At 36.1% G+C, this 17,232-nt stretch overlaps 11 protein-coding genes and 1 non-coding gene across 12 annotated transcripts; 9 read left to right on the top strand and 3 right to left on the bottom strand.

The window, feature by feature from the left end:
- The first annotated feature begins 489 nt into the window (after nt 1-489).
- B0P05DRAFT_535183 (uncharacterized protein) lies at nt 490-1,710 on the top strand. The gene has a single exon (XM_051577410.1). It carries the CDS (start codon nt 501-503, stop codon nt 1,602-1,604), a length of 1,104 nt encoding a protein of 367 aa, XP_051436626.1. The 5' UTR covers nt 490-500; the 3' UTR covers nt 1,605-1,710.
- A 1,101-nt stretch (nt 1,711-2,811) lies between these two features.
- Nucleotides 2,812-2,884, top strand: B0P05DRAFT_t35. The gene has a single exon. It is a non-coding gene; the product is annotated as a tRNA-Met (tRNA).
- Nucleotides 2,885-3,596: 712 nt separating this feature from the next.
- On the top strand, nt 3,597-5,926 carry B0P05DRAFT_603051 (ammonium transporter AmtB-like domain-containing protein; the record flags this gene model as incomplete). The annotated part of the gene is made up of 11 exons (XM_051583286.1): nt 3,597-3,780; nt 3,831-3,932; nt 3,978-4,041; nt 4,086-4,193; nt 4,247-4,281; nt 4,329-4,377; nt 4,422-4,491; nt 4,537-4,574; nt 4,635-4,739; nt 4,800-5,464; nt 5,543-5,926. The coding sequence occupies exons 1-11, from the start codon at nt 3,679-3,681 to the stop codon at nt 5,924-5,926; spliced, it is 1,722 nt and encodes a 573-aa protein (XP_051436627.1). The 5' UTR covers nt 3,597-3,678.
- B0P05DRAFT_636065 (S-adenosyl-L-methionine-dependent methyltransferase) lies at nt 5,925-7,403 on the bottom strand. The gene is made up of 4 exons (XM_051583611.1): nt 7,310-7,403; nt 7,002-7,263; nt 6,870-6,958; nt 5,925-6,828 (listed from the first exon to the last, which is right to left on the bottom strand). The coding sequence occupies exons 1-4, from the start codon at nt 7,382-7,384 to the stop codon at nt 5,959-5,961; spliced, it is 1,296 nt and encodes a 431-aa protein (XP_051436628.1). The 5' UTR covers nt 7,385-7,403; the 3' UTR covers nt 5,925-5,958.
- A 495-nt stretch (nt 7,404-7,898) lies between these two features.
- B0P05DRAFT_595554 (histone-fold-containing protein) lies at nt 7,899-8,622 on the top strand. The gene is made up of 4 exons (XM_051583110.1): nt 7,899-8,002; nt 8,046-8,135; nt 8,190-8,353; nt 8,404-8,622. The coding sequence occupies exons 1-4, from the start codon at nt 7,945-7,947 to the stop codon at nt 8,521-8,523; spliced, it is 432 nt and encodes a 143-aa protein (XP_051436629.1). The 5' UTR covers nt 7,899-7,944; the 3' UTR covers nt 8,524-8,622.
- Nucleotide 8,623: 1 nt separating this feature from the next.
- On the top strand, nt 8,624-9,632 carry B0P05DRAFT_535200 (Sucrase/ferredoxin-like-domain-containing protein). Its single transcript, XM_051577411.1, has 2 exons — nt 8,624-9,381; nt 9,430-9,632. Exons 1-2 carry the CDS (start codon nt 8,661-8,663, stop codon nt 9,606-9,608), a joined length of 900 nt encoding a protein of 299 aa, XP_051436630.1. The 5' UTR covers nt 8,624-8,660; the 3' UTR covers nt 9,609-9,632.
- A 61-nt stretch (nt 9,633-9,693) lies between these two features.
- Nucleotides 9,694-10,987, top strand: B0P05DRAFT_578421 (GDP/GTP exchange factor Sec2p-domain-containing protein; the record flags this gene model as incomplete). Its single annotated transcript, XM_051581854.1, has 2 exons — nt 9,694-10,750; nt 10,944-10,987. 2 exons carry the CDS (start codon nt 9,694-9,696, stop codon nt 10,985-10,987), a joined length of 1,101 nt encoding a protein of 366 aa, XP_051436631.1.
- Nucleotides 10,988-11,132: 145 nt separating this feature from the next.
- On the bottom strand, nt 11,133-11,898 carry B0P05DRAFT_36060 (uncharacterized protein). The gene has a single exon (XM_051573618.1). It carries the CDS (start codon nt 11,861-11,863, stop codon nt 11,252-11,254), a length of 612 nt encoding a protein of 203 aa, XP_051436632.1. The 5' UTR covers nt 11,864-11,898; the 3' UTR covers nt 11,133-11,251.
- A 256-nt stretch (nt 11,899-12,154) lies between these two features.
- On the top strand, nt 12,155-13,086 carry B0P05DRAFT_535208 (GPI biosynthesis protein Pig-F). Its single transcript, XM_051577412.1, has 4 exons — nt 12,155-12,385; nt 12,434-12,522; nt 12,563-12,673; nt 12,720-13,086. Exons 1-4 carry the CDS (start codon nt 12,185-12,187, stop codon nt 12,940-12,942), a joined length of 624 nt encoding a protein of 207 aa, XP_051436633.1. The 5' UTR covers nt 12,155-12,184; the 3' UTR covers nt 12,943-13,086.
- B0P05DRAFT_535212 (histone acetyltransferases subunit 3-domain-containing protein) lies at nt 12,958-14,840 on the bottom strand. The gene is made up of 6 exons (XM_051577413.1): nt 14,542-14,840; nt 14,448-14,492; nt 14,356-14,398; nt 13,551-14,304; nt 13,307-13,510; nt 12,958-13,258 (listed from the first exon to the last, which is right to left on the bottom strand). Exons 1-6 carry the CDS (start codon nt 14,756-14,758, stop codon nt 13,085-13,087), a joined length of 1,437 nt encoding a protein of 478 aa, XP_051436634.1. The 5' UTR covers nt 14,759-14,840; the 3' UTR covers nt 12,958-13,084.
- A 398-nt stretch (nt 14,841-15,238) lies between these two features.
- B0P05DRAFT_535225 (uncharacterized protein) lies at nt 15,239-15,766 on the top strand. Its single transcript, XM_051577414.1, has 2 exons — nt 15,239-15,337; nt 15,386-15,766. Exons 1-2 carry the CDS (start codon nt 15,262-15,264, stop codon nt 15,550-15,552), a joined length of 243 nt encoding a protein of 80 aa, XP_051436635.1. The 5' UTR covers nt 15,239-15,261; the 3' UTR covers nt 15,553-15,766.
- Nucleotides 15,767-16,067: 301 nt separating this feature from the next.
- Nucleotides 16,068-17,228, top strand: B0P05DRAFT_535227 (uncharacterized protein). The gene is made up of 4 exons (XM_051577415.1): nt 16,068-16,284; nt 16,324-16,866; nt 16,928-17,018; nt 17,063-17,228. The coding sequence occupies exons 1-4, from the start codon at nt 16,182-16,184 to the stop codon at nt 17,106-17,108; spliced, it is 783 nt and encodes a 260-aa protein (XP_051436636.1). The 5' UTR covers nt 16,068-16,181; the 3' UTR covers nt 17,109-17,228.
- Nucleotides 17,229-17,232: the final 4 nt, after the last annotated feature.

The following is a 17,232-nucleotide window of genomic DNA, read 5'->3' on the forward strand; positions in this document are numbered from 1 at the left end:
AATATTTGATCTGTCAGTATGAACATTTACAATGAACTTTCTTGGGTTTCTTTTCTGTGAAACAAAAATGTTGTCCTATGAATCCAAGTCCTAAAGTATTATAAAATATGTGCTACTTGATAATGTACAAAGCAAAAAGCCTCTTTTTTTTCAAATAGTAGCTGACAAATAAAGACGAACCTTTATAAGGCGATTTCAATTCCGAACATAATATGCAATTTAAACTATACCGTTTTTGACAAAGAAGATTGCTCATTTGACAATTTTTGCTTTATTATTTCATCAAAAAAGTATATCATGATGAAGCAACGACAAATTTTTTATTGTCTAAAGAAGTTTCGACACGTGCTACACAGTGGTAAGGAGAAGCGCAATTATTTTGGGGGGAACATCAAGTCTTCTTGGTGTGAGCACACGTACCAGTTATTGTGTGACTCTAATTTATTATTTAAATAAACTCAAAAAAAAACTATTCTTTTCTTTCTTTCCTACTTGAAAAAATGAATATGTCACAACCTACTCCTACTTCTTCTATTTCTATGAAAAGAAACAAAAAGCCAAAACCGTTGTTTGGTTTATTCCGTAAAGGTAAAGAAGATAATGACATAATTGTTCCTATGCCTTCAAAATCACAACCACTTGGATCTGGTATTGCTTCTTCGACCATGCCATTCAATTCAATACAACAACGCTTGAACGATCCTTATTCTCCACCACAGATGAAACAGACACCTATTTATAAGAACCCATTGTTCTCTCCGCAATACCCACCACCACATTTTCATCAGCCACAACAGAGAAGACAAAGATCCAAATCAGTAGGAAGAGATCCTTCCACAAACACGATGCGTCTCTTGGAAGAACGTGAGATGACATTGAACAAACTATGTGGCAACTCCCCTGATTCAACATCGCTGGCCGATTCTCTACCTCTCTTGTCTCCAACTTACAATAATACCAAGACATTTCTACCACCTGTACCACCTATTCCTATCCAACATCAATTGCCTTCACCTGTAGAACCATCAAGACCTTCTGTACGCAAATTTTCATCTGCGCATGATCTAAGGAAAGCAACTAAACTACAACAAGATTCAATTCAGCAAGCTACTGCAGAAGCATTGCCGCCCGTACCAAAAACACCTACTAAATCAACAAACATGACTCGTTCGAGATCATTAAGTGCCTCTTCCCGTAAAGTCAAATTGTCACCACAGCATACGAAATCGCCACCTTTATTGCCAAAACAAACAACACGTCATTGGCCACCCGTACGACGTGAAGAAGATAGTAGTGAGGACGATGATGATGTGCCTCTGGGTTACTTACAGTCACCTGTCAGCAGACCATCTTCTTTACTTTCTGATCAGGATGATGAGGATGACAACGATCTGGTTCCAATTGCTGTTTTGAATGTAAACCCCAATGTCAAAGCAAGGCCTGACAAGGACAAGGACTATCAAACAGCAGCAGACAAGTATAAAGAAAGAGTAAAAGAAAGATTACATTTTGACAAGGATGAAGACGATGACGATATTCCAATATCTTTGGCCTTGCTATCACCAAAAGATAGAGCGAAATGGAAGCAACAGAAATTCCCATAGATGACTATATGTATTTTTAATAAAGCCTTAATTCATTAATTTATTCTTGATCTCTAATGCAAATCGTCATTTTGAGTTTGAATTTTAATGAATGAAATAAATAAGCTTTTTTTTTCTGTTACAATGATGTGAGTTTTACATCACTTTTATTTGAATGATCTGATATACTTTATTTCTCGATATTGCGTTGATTCATCAATACATACGTTCAGGAATTTATCGTGTAACCGCAAACAAATAAAGCCAAGTCTTTGGCGCTCAGCTATTAGCGGACATTTTTGTTTTGTAAATAAAAACCCAAAAAATATAGTGATAGAAGAATATTAATAACATTAATTGATAATGCTATCTATTTTAAAGGGGCATATGGTTTGTATTTTTAGAAAGTTTTTTTCTCTTAGTGGTTTGTGCATATTGCCACAAAGCTGTTTTGCTGGCGATTAATTAAACAATTGGCGTATCTTTAATAACAATCTCAAAATGAGTTGGTATGGCCTGTCGAAAATAAAGAAATGTTTTGATACTTGATTATGAATTCAATGAGAGTTATTCAAATTCTTCTAGTTGTAACGTCAATGACATCTACTTATAAAAAAAGTACTCTTCCATTTATACTAAATATCAATGTTACTGCTAAAACAGTAATTAGACTCTGAATAAATAGAGTTACAAAGGGGCTACATTGACAAATAGGTGTTTTTTTTATACAGCTACACAACAAAATACTTAGCTGTTTTTTTTTTGCAATTAGTTTAGAATGACTTGAATGTAGTCGTCTAAACTCTTTCAGGAAACTATGCTTCTTTAAGCAACCTAGTAGACTCTCAAATAGAAGAATTAAGTTACATAACTTCCCATTGAACAAAGTCAAATAAAGTTAATGACATAATTTTCTCGACCCTATTCATATATCTTTAGATTAGATTTGACTAGAAAGAAAGATACATCGTTTTTCTCTGAAGGTGAATTGTATAATATAGAAAGCTACGTATTTTTAAGGTCGCATAATGTTCAAAACTCTTATATGAGTAACTAAGCAGGCAGAAGTAAATGACAAATCGATAATAAATCGAGTCATTTTATCAATAAAAACCCGGCGGAAAAGAACAAGTGCGACTCGATCTAAGCAAAAATATCGAAAAGTCCGGTCCATATGTGTAAAAAAATATGTGAATATATAAATTTTACTTAATTGTTACAACAACTAGCTTCCTTGGCTCAGTCGGTAGAGCGTCAGTCTCATAATCTGAAGGTCGCCAGTTCGATCCTGGCAGGGAGCATTTTTTTTGTATGTTTTTGATGTTTCTCAATAATGCTATGGGACAAGATTTTGATTTTTATACCAGTAACGCTTAGAAGAGATTATACAATAGAATCCAAAGCAAGGAACGACTGCATGTAGCGTATAAGATGTTTTTAAGGTAACCAACTTTTAAGTTAATGATTTGAAGTGAATGAACTTTCTATGTCATTGTCCAGGAAGTCAAATAAACAAAAATAATTATTTAAACCGATACCAATGGCCTAATAAAAGCAAGGTAGGATGAAAAATAAATTGAGTAGTTTATAGACTCGTTCATTGAAGCAATGAACATCAGTTTAAATACAAAAGAATTAGTTAGTTACTGTCAAAACTGATAAAGATCCTATTGTTCTATAACCATCATGATTGCCCATGTTTAAATTTATTTCAGTGCCGATCAATTCCCTTTTGAATTTAATGGGTTTATTGCAGCTACTTTATAATTTGACAGTCAAGAAATGAATCAAAGAATTAACTTCTCACTCTCAAATTGAAGTTTGTATAATTCTATTCAGCCGTTTATAACTTTTTCCAATCTCGTCACTCCCCTTTTGCATAAATAACGAAAATGAGACTATACTCAACTACTTATCTTACTATATTAAATATATATCTTGGGATAATACACTCGAATAATGCTTCAAGTTAAACAAAGAGGATCTTCATCATTTAGGTTGGATTCAACAGCCGCATTACCTTAAAAAAAAAGATAGACCCCCAAAAAAGAAAAATAGTTGACGTTGCATTTCTTTCACTTTTTTTTCTAACACCATGTCAGCCAATGTTAGTTCAACACCCAATTCTGAAGAATATACCATTGATAGTGGTGACACTGGTTGGGTCTTAATTTGTACTACACTTGTGTTCTTGATGGTAAACATGCATTAAGTATCCAATTGACACTGACTCTTTCTTTATGGTAGTCACCTGCTTTAGGATTCTTTTATGCAGGTCTTGCAAGAGCCAAAAATGCATTGAGTCTGATGTATTTAACTGTACTTTCAGTGGCCGTCGTCTCTTTTCAAGTAAACAAACAACTCAATGAAATGAAAACAATTGACATTTTATAGTGGTACTTGATTGGGTTTTCACTTACTTTTTCTGCCACAGGCTCTTCTTTTATTGGTGATTCAAGTAAAGTATGAGAATGATACAACATACCATTTGACGCATGGTAGCCCATTTTTTATTACGAGGTGTTGGTAGAAAGCCACAAATACCCGGACAAACGATTCCTGCTTCGGCATTCATGTTGTTTCAATGTATGTTTGCAGCAATTACACCAGGTAATATACAAACAACGCTAAAATTTACCCTTGTTTACCTTTTTCCATGGTAGCATTGGCCTTTGGATCTGCTGCAGAACGCATGTCGGTAAGATAGAAAAAAAAACAACAACAAAATGTTTATTTGCTCTACAGCTTGGCCCTGCTATCTTATTTATTTTTATCTGGTCAACTTTGGTTTATGGTATGTATGTTATTGAGCTACAGCATACCATTCATAAACGATAGATATCATTACAAACTGGGTTTGGGCACCTAATGGTTGGCTAGCTAAAATGGGCGTAATGGATTTTGCTGGGCAAGTAACTCAATTAAATGGTTAACAACTAACTTGATATTGCAGAGGAACACCTGTTCATATCTCAAGTGGTTTAGGAGCCGGTATACCTCTTATGACCCATGCCATCTTGTATTGATTTTTTTTCTCTAAAATATAAATAGTCGCTTATGCTATGGTGGTTGGTAAGCGTAGAGATTATAATGAAGACGTAAACACACCACATAATGTCTCTTTTGTCTTCCTTGGCCTCGCTCTCATGTGGTTTGGTAATATGTCCTTCCTTTCTTTTTTTTCCACACATAAAATACTAACACCCTCTCCATCAGGTTGGTTTTGTTTTAATGCTGGAAGTGCATTTGCCGCAAACGCACGTAGCGTTCATTCACTTGTATGTACGCACCTATCAGGCTGCACAGCAGCTGTTGTCTGGGTCTTGATGGACTATCAACACACACGTAAATGGAGCATCATTGGTCTTTGCACAGGCGCTGTAGCTGGTCTAGCTACCATCACACCTGGCTCAGGGTTTGTGTCCCAGGCAAGTTCTTTAGCTTTTGGCGCGATCGGATCCATAATCTCAAATATCATTATACGGTTCAAGCATCGTCTTGGATTCGACGATGCATTGGACGTCTTTGCAGTGCATTATATCGGTGGCCTTGTAGGACTTGTATTGACTGGTATCTTTGCTGAACAGTGGGTGATTGCGCTGGGTTATCCTGAAGGCACGCCTGCTTCTGACATGCCAAGGGGCGGTTGGCTCGATGGTCATTGGATGCAAGTGCCTGTTCAATTAGCTGCTATTGTTACTATTTCTGCATGGTCGTTTGTGATGACTTATCTGATTTTAGTGGTGCTCAACAAGATACCTTCTTTCAAGTTGAGACTAGCCGATGAGGATGAAATTATAGGTACTGATTGGGCTGAAATGGGCGAGCGTGCGTATGGATATTTGCCAATGGATGAAGAGCAATCGCGCATTCAACAACTAGTACAAGAGAGCCGTCGCCGTCTTGAGGAAGCTGAAGAAATAGCAATGGAGCATGGAGGTCAAATACAACTAGAAGAGCATGTTCATGGTGCTCTCAATCATCAACAACGGAACTCAAGTGGTGTCGATTTGAATTTGAATACAGTACCTCAAGGGACAAGTTCAAGTCGACGCAAAGTATTCAAGCAAAACATGCGTCAATTACTCTTTTCTCGAAACAAGAAAGTAAACGGTGTAGGGGGTGCCTTTACGTACGAAGAGCCGGTTGTCTTGACTTATGGACATGAAAAAGAACTTGGCAGTAGTGTCATCTTTAGAAACAACGATACAAAAGAACCCGAACCAAAAGAAACAATTGAATTGGACGATTTGACAGACCAAAGATTCTATTACTCAAGTGCAGATGAAGCAGGTCCTAGTACAACAGTCAGCAGTGGACAGAACACACCTCGTCAAGATTAATTTTTTTTTATTATTATTTTTTACAATAAAGCTTAGTTTACAAAATCTTCATAGCTATCCATCACATGCATTGATTCCAAATCTTGATAAACACTGGGTTGATCCAGACGTGTCTCTGGCTCATATAAACAAGAATATTCAGGCTTATGTTCAGGCATCATACCAGGTGTATAGTTGTAATTGTAAGTCTGTTCATGTAATTCCCAAATACCACGGCGCACAAATAGTTTATCTGAGCATGCTCCAAATGTTTCCTTGTTAATTTGCTTAGGGTCGCTTAAGACTTCTGAATTCGAAGCCGTAATTTCTACATAGATGGTGTAGGAGCGCATATCATTCACAATACAGCGCATCCATCCACGCATTTTTTGGCCTGCATTGACAGCCAAAGGCTCCTTGAACAAGAACCGAACTTGCTGCCAATGTGTACGTTCAGCAGCAGGACCTGTAGACATTTCGATAGTTGTACCAAGGTCTTCTGGGTTAGGATCATCATAAGGAGGGGGAGAAAACACGAGATCAAACCAACCAGCTACACCATGCATTAAACCTGTGTATTGTGCTGCCCATTCAAATGGAATTGTGATGTCTTGCAGTTCACTCACGGTGACAGTAGAGAAATCAACAGGATAGGTGTCAAAAATAGAAGGAGTTGTAATTAGGTTGCGAGGATCGAAATGACCCACCACAGGCATACCAAACATTTCGTCACGGGCATCTTTATAGAGTGGACTGAAATCAATACCATAGAAAGATTCTTGTTCCCAAAAACGAGCCTTAGCCATCGTTTCGCTCCAAAGAGTGGCATCTGTAAAAGGAGCTAAATAGATATTGCCTTTAGAGGGATACAAGGCACCACCTTCTTTCAGATAATGATCTCTTGCATAAACATAACTTTCCAACTATAGATTATTGAATGACTTGTATTGTGTTCTACGCTTACCATTCTTTCATGGAATAAAAGGACACCAATAGGTTCAGAGATAATCGTGTCTACCTTAGGAATAGGTAAATCAGGATCTTCAATCTTGGCTAAAATTCGATAAGTATCTATTGAAACGCATGATTTGTTTACCATTGATTACTTCAATCTTGTCTTTTAAAAATGCATTTTTGCCTGTACCAGCAGCACTGACCAACTTCTTCATCTTGTTGGCCATGCCGGAAGCTTCGACAGCATATACTTTCTTGGCACCTGCTTGAACAGCAAAATAGGATAAGATACCAGAACCGGAGCCAACATCCATCACGAGTTTGTCCTTGAACGATTTGGGTCCATTCAGCAAGATCGATGAACGATAAGTCGAAGTGCGTACTGTATCTTGTAACATGTTTTGCTAAATAAACGCGTTAAATTATATAGGGTTATCATTAAAATTGTACTTGATGCTGAAGTTGGGCATAGTACCCAAAGTATTGGGGGTCTCTATGTTCTACACCGGGAACGTCAGAGCTCATACTGATAAAAAAAAAAAAACAAAAACAAAAAAAAGTGGAATGGTATTGACATTTGTATTTTTAAAGCACCGCTTCGTGTTTCTCGGAAGTTTGTTGCCTTGACAACAAGACACGTTTGCATATCCATAGGATTTGACTGCTCCCCCCCTTTTTCTTAATCTTTATGCTTCTTTCATCAGAAAAGCATTGCTTGTTGATATATAATGACTTTGTTTGCAATAGAAGTGATAAGGCAAAGATTTCAACTCGTTTTTGAATATTCATTTCATTGGTTAAAAAGCAAATGCAACATCTGTCATATACATGGTTTTTAAGACATGATACACAATGGATCTCTATCTTTAAAAAAAGCTCAAAAATAATTGTAGATTCAACTGATATTTTATTTAAACAAACGAGTAATGACTCAAACTGACAAGTGACACAAAAAAAAGAATATGAAAGCCACCGGAATTTAGAGAGACAGAGAGAAAAAGAGGAGTGGGGTCACAACCAAAAAAAAAAAGCATGATATAGACCTCTTTTTTTTCCCTTTCTTCTTATATACACACACATACAATATGAGCGATAACGAACGTTCCGGAAATACAGGGGATGATGAACTGTCTCTTCCTAAAGGTAATATGCTCCCCCAAAAAAAACTTTCCTAATCTCTAAATAGCAACTGTACAAAAGTTAATCAACGAAATGATGCCAGATGACATTGTCTGTTCTAAAGATACTCGCGATCTATTGATAGATTGCTGTGTTGGTAAATAAAAAACATGGCACAGGACTGTATACTGATCCCTCCTCGCTTTAATAGAATTTATTCATTTGATAGCTTCTGAAGCCAACGAAATATGCGAAAAAGAAACAAAAAAGACAATTGCGGGTGAACATGTCTTGGCAGCACTCACTGAACTTGGATTCGAAGATTATACAGAAGAAGTGGATGAAGTATTTAAAGAACACAAGAAACAACAAAAGGTATATTTATACACACAATTCACAATAAATGACTTATATCATGATGATAGGATCGAGACAGAAAAAGCACTCGATTAGAAAATAGGGGTATTTCTGAAGAAGAATTACTACGACAGCAGGAACTACTCTTTGCTCAATCACGCATTAAATTTGAAGCACAACAACAATAACCTTGTACAGTTTAATAATAATAAAAATGAGTTCTTTTTCCCGAGTTAGCGCGCACCTTATTGAATCAGAGAGCGCGCTCGTTATGCCGAATGACAGACAATATAAACCCTCTCTTTTTCTTTTCTTTTTTCTAATCATGATAATACTTTCAACTATCAAAAGACAATCCATTCGATTTTATTCAACCAAGATTCCTTTTGATACAAAACCATTCCCCTTTTCTCGATTTGAACCTTGTTGTCCTGCTACAAGTCATAAGGCAGACAATGGATTTGTGCCATGCAAACAACATCCTATTCCACCTGTCTTGGGCAAGAAGATTGATATGACAGAGCCTATGACAGCAGCTAGTTCTTTGCGTCATATTGTGGGTTGTGTTGGTGATGGTCTTGAATGGACTCGATCTAAAGTCGAATCAGTACCTGGTGGTATTGTTCAGATCCTGATGAATGCAGAAAATGACTGGTTAAGACACAATAGACCTTTGCATACAGAAAATGCCTTGTTGACTACAGTCACTGACAGACCAATGGAGGACCATTCATTGCCTGACGTATTGTTGTTTCCTGAATTTAAAATGATACCTCATGTTGAGACTCGCCATGGTGTGTTACCTACAGACTCGACCTTGTATCGAGTGATGGATTCTATTTGGCGAGATCCTTCGCAGCCCTTGGATACTATTCAAGATTGGCAAGATATTCAGGCAGATACAGTTGTGTTTGTGTGTACACATGGAAGAAGAGATTTACGCTGTGGAAGAATAGGACCTTTGATCATAGATGAATTCAACCGTATCATTCAACAAAAAGGCTTACAAGATAAAGTACAAGTATGGGGTACCAGTCATTTTGGAGGTAAAGCCTTGTATTATATATATATATATGTGCTGATCATTTATATAGGCCATAAATTCGCTGGTAATTTGATTATTCATCAACGTGGTTTAGGCGGGCATATGTATGGTAATGTTAGACAATGCCATGTTGAGAGTATCTTTGATAGACACATTATGCAGGGTAAAGTGATAAAGGAAATATGGAGAAAACAAGTAACACCTCCTTCTTTATCACGTGGCATATAAATAATAAATTCTCCCTCTTCTCTCTCTCTCTCTCTCTCTCTCTCTCTCTTTCTCTCTCTCTTTTTCTTTCTTTTTCTTTCTTTTTATGGAACCCACTATTGCTCATCTATATGACAGTCTACAGACAGTGATTGACAAACCAACTACTGATCCATGTCATATACCACTTCCTCCTTCACCCAGTACTTCTTCTGTTCTTCAAGAAGACTGTCCTTGTCAACATATTCTCGGTGAAGATATCACAACCTGTTTATTATGCCAGTCTTCTATTCCTGCTATAGAAGAACTCTTGGCTGAAAAAGCAGGTTATGAAAAAGAAATAGTTGAACTACAGCAACAACTCGAGACAGAGCAACAGAGAATTACAGAACAAATCACTTGTATTGCTCAACTCAACAATCGACTTGAACAAGTCGTGTCTGAATTGGACGACAAGACAGCTCAGTTTAAAGCACTTCAGAGTGATATGGAGCTCTTGAATGATAAATATGTAGATGAGATTGAACGAGTAGCAGAAATACAACATTCAAAAGACATGGTAGAAAGTGAACTTGAAGATTTGTCAAGACGACTGTTTGAAGAAGCCAATGGGATGGTGGCACATGAAAAAAGAGAAAAGCACAATCTAGAAATAGCACAAAAGCACCTGGAAAACCAATTGAAGGAGACAAGAGATCGACTGGGAGCCGAACAAATGCAGCTAAAAGAACTCCGTAAGAGAATGGAGGATATGGTGGCTTCTGATACAGACATGGATGTGCCCAAAACACCAGATCATATTAAAGATCTTACCAGCCTATTGACCGAGAAAATGCATGTCTTGAATGATCAACACCATGCGATAGACTCGATGATGTTGGATGAATTTCAAGAGTTTGTCAAGACAGGTACATCTGTTCCATTGAAAAAGATTCATACGATACCCTTTATGAAGAATTGTCAAGAAGAAGATGTAGAAGCATGTTTGAGATTTGGTCCAAATAGTCGATTGTCTGCTCGAAAGATCAATGAGGCCATTGTGCTCAATACTTGTTTTATTGAAGAAGCACCTCCTGGATTTGCTCAAGAACAAGCGAAACGTATCATGAGTGAGACGCCACTCAAGATATCGGGTGCTAAATCTATGATGTGGGAGAGATTCAGTAGCAACAATCAAACCACTGTGTTTAGTGGGTGTCAAGCCTGCGGTAGAAATGATGGCACTGCTTTACCTTATCGATTTCGTATTTCGTATTTTGATGATTGGGCTTGTATAGATCGATTCTGTAGGGATAGACTGGTAGCTGTGTGTGAGTTTTATGTGCTGATTCGAAATATTCGACAAGGTCTCTATAGTAATCGAAGTATACTTGACTTGTATCATGAAGCTATGCGGTTAAGACTCCAAATGTTCTATGCCAGGTAAGCCTATGTCATGATAGTGATATAGCTCATTCTTTTTATTATTTTTTTTAGAATGGGTGCTCTTCCTTGGACTTTGCGTACTTTAGACCATACAGTCAATAAGAACCTTAAAGTGATAAGCTCAGAATCCTCACCATTACCTAAATCCATAAAAATAGTGAATGATGCTCGCAGAGGTAGTTTGAATGAAATTTATCAAAAGAATCACACGTCAAAAGCTTAATATATATATATGTTATTTATTGTTCATCTTTGGTTTGAATTGATTGTTCATTGCTACCATTAGATTCATCTTTTGTTGTTTGTAATGGTTCATTATTATTATCAGACTCATCTTTTGCTATGTGTAATTGCTCTACTTGATAAACTATGTCTTCTTCTCGGTTATCCATCAATTGAATCCATGCTTGCTTTGCCTTTTCTCTTTCAGCCTTTTTGGCCTGTTTATTTTGTCTTTTCTTCTTTTTATCTATCTTGGTGACAATATTATCAAATATATCTGTTGATTTTGATAAAGTCATGACTTCTCCTTCTGTGTTATTGACAATGATTGTATCTTCTTGGTCTTGCATACTGTTTATTGCTTCCATACATGAATAACCCAATCGAATACATTTTCCACATAATTCAGTATCATGAGGAAGGTATGTTTCTTTGTTTTGATTACCTCTCTTATTGGGTGCTTCCCATTTGTACCCACCAGGATAGACTTGTCCATAACAGCCTTTACAGATTTGGAAATCAACTAAACTTCCACTTGCACTCTTCCATCGTCGACCACAATTTTCACATCCAAACTGGACGATACGTGTATAAAAAGGAGCTTTTTTGTATTGACTTATGATATTCATTGAATTGAAAAAGAATAAAAAAAAAAAAAGAAAAAAGAAAGGATAGGATGTCTTTTATCAAATGTAGATGATGACCACATTTATCACATATATATATATATATATATATGTATGTGTGTGTATGTTTTAATCAAATCAACTAAACCTGCATGAAGCAATTAATCAAAAGAAGAAAAGGGCTTGATTAAAGAGATGGATAGATATTCTCTTGGACTATGAACACATATATGAATACAAAGGCTGCTGATAAAGTGACTTTACTGAGTTATAAAAAATGAAATCACTTTTTTTTTTTTTTTTTACTCTTGTCATTAGAATAGAATGAAGCCTTTTGGTAGTGAACTAGTGATTGGGTTGTTGGCTATTGGTCTCAATTATGTTGGTACTTTCAAGTTACCTAGTACTTCTCTTTTAAAAGACCCTGTTCAGACATTATCCACAACAGTCCCTGTTTTATTTGTTGGACACATATTGTTGATCGTCTTGTCTCATTTACTTCGAGGCACTCTACATGCATCACCTGTAAATAGATAACTATATTCATTAACAATACTTATACTTTAGAAATAGAAAGCAGTAGGTTATGGTGTGTTTGTTACATTACTTGCTATAGGTGTCTTGCATGTATTGACAGTTTTGTTTGGTGCTCCTTTAATAGAGTAAGATATATGTACTTGACATAGTCCTCACACAGCATAGGAAAATCCCTAATACATTCTTGTTTGCTGCTTATCTATCTGTTTTGACCATCATGCCTTGCTTTGAATCATTACAAGAGAATGTTTGGACCAAAGTATTTTTACAGCATAGGTAAATGTTATAAAATGAACAGAGAGGTATTGAATCCTATTTTTAGTCCTACTACAACTTCTGAAATTTATGCGTATACTCAAGCTATTTGTGCACTCTCAGGTGCTTGGATTGGTGCTATTGTGTTGCCACTTGATTGGGATAGAGAATGGCAAGCATGGCCAATTTCTTGTATTATTTCTACTTATGTGGGTCATTCAGTAGGTGTTGTTGCTGCCTTTGTTTGGTCTTCTTTAAAGACTTTATTTGGTAAAAAGAAGAGTGAATAATATAATTTGTACATGGGCTTCATGATATATACATATACATATACATATATACATATATATAAAGAAAAGAAAGAAAAAAAGATTTACAAATGATATATATATATATATATATATATATAAAAGGGATGTGTACTATGTATAATTAAGAGGAGGAATAATCATATATAGATTCTTGAGGTTGAGTCATATTTTTGTCTTTAAAGATATCACCTAATGCTTCAGTCCACGTCTTTCGCTTTTCCATAGCATAAAGTGTATTTTCAGATAGAGTAGCCTTGGGTCCATTGGCCTTGCGTTTCTTGGATTTTTGAGGACGCTATATGTTGTGTGATGAGCATACATAAACACATACTATGTCACTTACAAATCGCTTAATGTAGCCTTGTTCTACTTGGCTGTCTAGAGTGTCTAATACTTGACGATATTGCTCATATTGCAATTGACATTCAACTACATCCAATAGCTTCTTTTTGCGATATTCATTCGTGTCTACTTGTTCTTTCAGTTCTCTTCCAAGAGCACGAAGTTCAGCACAAATCTCATCGTCTTCTCGAGCATTCCAATCAGCCTAAAACAGTATCAATTATATGTCATCCTGAATCACTTACATCTTCATCATTGAATAAACCAGCATATTGTAATTCTCGTTTTAGTCTTTCTTCAAATCCAACGATTTCGTCTGGTGGTTCTGATACTAGAATACTCTTTGGATTGTATTTCTTGTATTCTTCTTGTTCTTCTTGTTCTTCTTGATCTTCTTCTTCTTGTTCTCTTTCTTCAGGATCTACTAACCCTTCCAATACTAGACTTGAAATCAATCGTTCTGTTAATGAACCACACCCAATATCGTCTTGTGATAAATGTTGATCTGTCAATGATTGCTCTGATGCTAAATATTTTAGTTTTTGATGTTGAGGTTGATGTTGAGGTTGTAGTAAATCAACATGCTGCATTAACATTTGGTCTTCTTCTGTCCACTTCTCTAAATAGTGTTGTCCCAAGGGTGGTATCAAGAAGGGTTTTCCTTGGTCTGATTTCTCCAAAAGAAAATGACGATCTTCTTCTGTCAGATGGCGAAAATAAGGTTCAAGTGTTGACCAAAATGTAGTTATTTGAACTTGATCTTTTGGCTTGACACGTACGAAGTCAACTTCTTCAGGTTCAACAGAAGGTTGTGGTCGTGCTATAAACTTTTTGGCTTTTTTGATATCATGCGAAGGTGGTGGTGTCTCACTGCGTGCATGAAGAGGAGGCATGTCCTCTAGTTTTTTGAGTTTGACGATATGATGAGGTAATTCACTTGAAGGATGGGTATCATCTGTACTGTCTCTACGTCGTTTCTTTTTGATATGTTCTAATGCTCTAAAATTCACTTTTGTTTTGGTGTATCTGACTTAATGGTATGTTACTTACGCTTGTCGACTTAGTTCATTTCTCGGTAGAGTGTCTGTCTCATCTGTTGAGAAGGGTTTAGTCAAGATCGTAAGCATATGTGTCTAAATTACCTAATTCTTGTTTGATGCGTATCACATGCTTGCCAGTGATTGTATCTAGTATGGTATGAATGCGGGAGGAGAGAAACAATCGGTTTGTTTATACCTTCTCTGGTGTCTATCATGCTTAAGCCGCGTCTTAAGTCTTTTGTCCTTTTTTCTGATAAAGAGAGCAAGGATTCCAAGTCGTTTTTGATGTTGATCAAGTCACTGGCTTCAGGCATATTCTCTTGGTGATTGTGTTTGTATTGGTCAACAATAGCACTTGTTGATGAACACACTGTCTTGGGTAATTCATATTTACGCGTTATTTCTGTATTCATATCTGAAAATAAAGAGTGTATAGTTGAAAGGAAAGAAAAGAGGAAGGTGTCAATTTATGCTAAGAAAGAACAAGAATAGGAGGAGGGAGATGAAAAAAAAAAATATACAGAATTGAACTTTGTTCACCCACCCCAATGGAGAGATGTGACTGTTATTTCGACGACATTATGTTTCCATTGTTCCATATACAATCCATGCTGAAGGAACAGTCTGTCTTTTAAGTAGTTTTGATATGAACATTACTGTACTTTATGGCATGGATCATGTGGAACCCAAAGTTGATTGTACTCTATTGCACTCATTAGAAAATCCAAGAGTTCATTTGACAAATGTCAACTCTGACATGTAATTCTCGTATTCTGACAAAAGCATCATGATGTCAAACAACTTCAATTAGAGAGTGTCGCTATATGGATAGGCTATGAGCTAAAAGCAAGTCACAAGAAGATAGCCTTAAAAAAATTGATCCCTTTTTTTCTGTTTCTTTTTTTTCTTTTGTATTATGGTTGCTGTTACAAAGGATAATTCAAAGGCTGATATTGCTGGTGTAGTTGATACCATTAACAAGCGTGTATCTGGTAAGTTAAATCTAGAGATCTCTCGAGATCTAACAAGATCAACACTAGGTAAGAACTGGAAGATACAAAAGTCAGCCACTGTTCGTAACCAACAACCCAAGCAATTACGCAGAAACTGGGAACAAAGATCAAAAGAGAGAGCAAGAAATGATGTAGTAAAGACATTAGAAAGGCAATTGAAGGCAGAGAAACAAGCAGCCAAAGATGTAAGTTAAGGGATAGATGGAGAAGTAATGATTGACACAATGTTTTGTAGGCCAAGAAGGCAGTCAGTTTGGAGCGTAAGAAATTAAGAGAAGAACAAGAAAGAATGGAAGCTTTGGCAGCTAAAATGTCAGCTAAACGATTAGAAAGATTAAAGAGAAGAGAAGCAAGAAAAAAAGCTAGAGTTTAGGGGTTGGTGCATACATAAAAACACATTTGTAAAATATACCCTTCCCCCCTTTTTTTCTTTCTTTTGTGTCAACTTTAGGGTTTGGCACAGTCTGTAAACTGAAATGAACTATGAAGTCCTCTTAGAGAACAATTTTCAAACAATGAGATACTCACTAATAGAATATCATACGCTTGCTACAATCATCCTTCTTCAATACTCTGAAAGAACACAGACATTATGCTTCTGAGATGGACTTTAATTTGGCAGACTTTATGTCAAACAAAGTATACCAATAATATCGGGAAATAGTGTCTATGTGTCTATGGAGTGTCATGCATCAAGATTTGCTTTGAACGATTCTTGTTCGCGTCATCATTTTTGAATGCAAAAAGAAAGAAAGAAAAGGAAAGAAGTTGTTTCTTTTCCTTTCTTTTCTTTCAGTACTTACTTTCCTTTCCTTTTTTAAACATGAAGAATCAAGAAACCAATTGTTTTCTTCAATACAATCCTAGTCTTTCTTATATCATGTCTTCCACTGAGCATTTGAATGCTGATGTGTATCAACAACAAGGTATGGTTGAGATAGACAGAATGATAAACTTATCTTTAGATCTCATTGAATTCAAATACAATGTGCCTATTCTGGATTCTGATAACATGGCTACTCAACACTCTGCTTCTGAGGATGTCATGTCTTGTTGTGCTTCTCCAGCTTCTATTCTATCCACAGGAAATCATACGCTGTTGTCTCTTTCACCTTATCAAAACGCGCCTGAAAATATAGTTCAACAACAGACAGACAAAGTCCATTTGGATCCATTCTATAGCCTAGATGCTTTTTATTCCCCTTCACCTTCTTCTTCTTCTTCTTCTTCTACAACAACAACAACAACAAAAATAAGCACAAATCATGATATGAAAGAAGAATCTATGTTGGATGCATCGGTGACAACTAAAAAAAGACGACGCATGGATGCATTAGTAAACAAACAAGAAGATCTTCAATTATCGAATTCTGAACTTAAAAGACAAATTCATATCCAATCTGAACAGAAAAGAAGAGCTCAGATCAAAGAAGGATTTGAAGCCCTGAGAAATGAATTACCTAATTGTTTAAACAAGAAGATGAGTAAAGTAGCTCTGTTGCAGAGAAGTAAGTGCTTTATTTTTATTATTTTTATTTGTACGACACATTACTGATTTGCTCTGTGAAGCTGTTCAACATATGCAACATTTAAAAAGTACACAGATCATTATTCTTTCAGAACTCGAAAGACTCATGCATGAAAATGAACAATTGAAAAAGTAAGTCAAGTTTGTTTGTTGAAAGATACTAAATACATCAAAAGATGTCAAGAAAATGTCATTCAACATTCAACATTTCCTTCTTTATAAGCATCCCTCATACAAGCTTTCTTTTCTCTCCCCTTATTCTTAAAATATTAACCTGTATATGCTCTCTTTATGTGTATGTTCATTCCTTTCCCTTTTTTTTTTTTTTAAATAAAAACTGTCTACA

Source organism: Gilbertella persicaria (genome assembly GCF_025201335.1).
Source record: "Gilbertella persicaria strain CBS 190.32 chromosome Unknown B0P05scaffold_12, whole genome shotgun sequence".
Taxonomy (NCBI): Eukaryota; Fungi; Mucoromycota; class Mucoromycetes; order Mucorales; family Choanephoraceae; genus Gilbertella; species Gilbertella persicaria.

Bases quoted from the DNA above. Each gene is read 5' to 3' on its own strand.
- B0P05DRAFT_636065 (XM_051583611.1), bottom strand. From the start codon at position 7,384: ATGAGCTCTGACGTTCCCGGTGTAGAACATAGAGACCCCCAATACTTT. The intron at 7,264-7,309 runs GTACAATTTTAA...GCGTTTATTTAG, and splicing joins ATGCCCAACTTCAGCATCAA to CAAAACATGTTACAAGATAC. The intron at 6,829-6,869 runs GTAAGCGTAGAA...AATAATCTATAG, and splicing joins TTTTATTCCATGAAAGAATG to TTGGAAAGTTATGTTTATGC.
- B0P05DRAFT_535225 (XM_051577414.1), top strand. From the start codon at position 15,262: ATGGTTGCTGTTACAAAGGATAATTCAAAGGCTGATATTGCTGGTGTA. The intron at 15,338-15,385 runs GTAAGTTAAATC...GATCAACACTAG, and splicing joins CATTAACAAGCGTGTATCTG to GTAAGAACTGGAAGATACAA.
- B0P05DRAFT_535200 (XM_051577411.1), top strand. From the start codon at position 8,661: ATGATAATACTTTCAACTATCAAAAGACAATCCATTCGATTTTATTCA. The intron at 9,382-9,429 runs GTAAAGCCTTGT...TCATTTATATAG, and splicing joins GGGTACCAGTCATTTTGGAG to GCCATAAATTCGCTGGTAAT.
- B0P05DRAFT_595554 (XM_051583110.1), top strand. From the start codon at position 7,945: ATGAGCGATAACGAACGTTCCGGAAATACAGGGGATGATGAACTGTCT. The intron at 8,003-8,045 runs GTAATATGCTCC...ATCTCTAAATAG, and splicing joins TGAACTGTCTCTTCCTAAAG to CAACTGTACAAAAGTTAATC. The intron at 8,354-8,403 runs GTATATTTATAC...TCATGATGATAG, and splicing joins AACACAAGAAACAACAAAAG to GATCGAGACAGAAAAAGCAC.
- B0P05DRAFT_36060 (XM_051573618.1), bottom strand. From the start codon at position 11,863: ATGAATATCATAAGTCAATACAAAAAAGCTCCTTTTTATACACGTATC.
- B0P05DRAFT_535208 (XM_051577412.1), top strand. From the start codon at position 12,185: ATGAAGCCTTTTGGTAGTGAACTAGTGATTGGGTTGTTGGCTATTGGT. The intron at 12,386-12,433 runs GTAAATAGATAA...CTTTAGAAATAG, and splicing joins GCACTCTACATGCATCACCT to AAAGCAGTAGGTTATGGTGT. The intron at 12,523-12,562 runs GTAAGATATATG...CACACAGCATAG, and splicing joins TTTGGTGCTCCTTTAATAGA to GAAAATCCCTAATACATTCT.
- B0P05DRAFT_535227 (XM_051577415.1), top strand. From the start codon at position 16,182: ATGAAGAATCAAGAAACCAATTGTTTTCTTCAATACAATCCTAGTCTT. The intron at 16,867-16,927 runs GTAAGTGCTTTA...TGCTCTGTGAAG, and splicing joins AGTAGCTCTGTTGCAGAGAA to CTGTTCAACATATGCAACAT. The intron at 17,019-17,062 runs GTAAGTCAAGTT...ATACATCAAAAG, and splicing joins GAAAATGAACAATTGAAAAA to ATGTCAAGAAAATGTCATTC.
- B0P05DRAFT_535212 (XM_051577413.1), bottom strand. From the start codon at position 14,758: ATGAATACAGAAATAACGCGTAAATATGAATTACCCAAGACAGTGTGT. The intron at 14,399-14,447 runs GTAATTTAGACA...CCTTCTCAACAG, and splicing joins ACGCATCAAACAAGAATTAG to ATGAGACAGACACTCTACCG. The intron at 13,511-13,550 runs GTAAGTGATTCA...ATACTGTTTTAG, and splicing joins GTTTATTCAATGATGAAGAT to GCTGATTGGAATGCTCGAGA.
- B0P05DRAFT_535183 (XM_051577410.1), top strand. From the start codon at position 501: ATGAATATGTCACAACCTACTCCTACTTCTTCTATTTCTATGAAAAGA.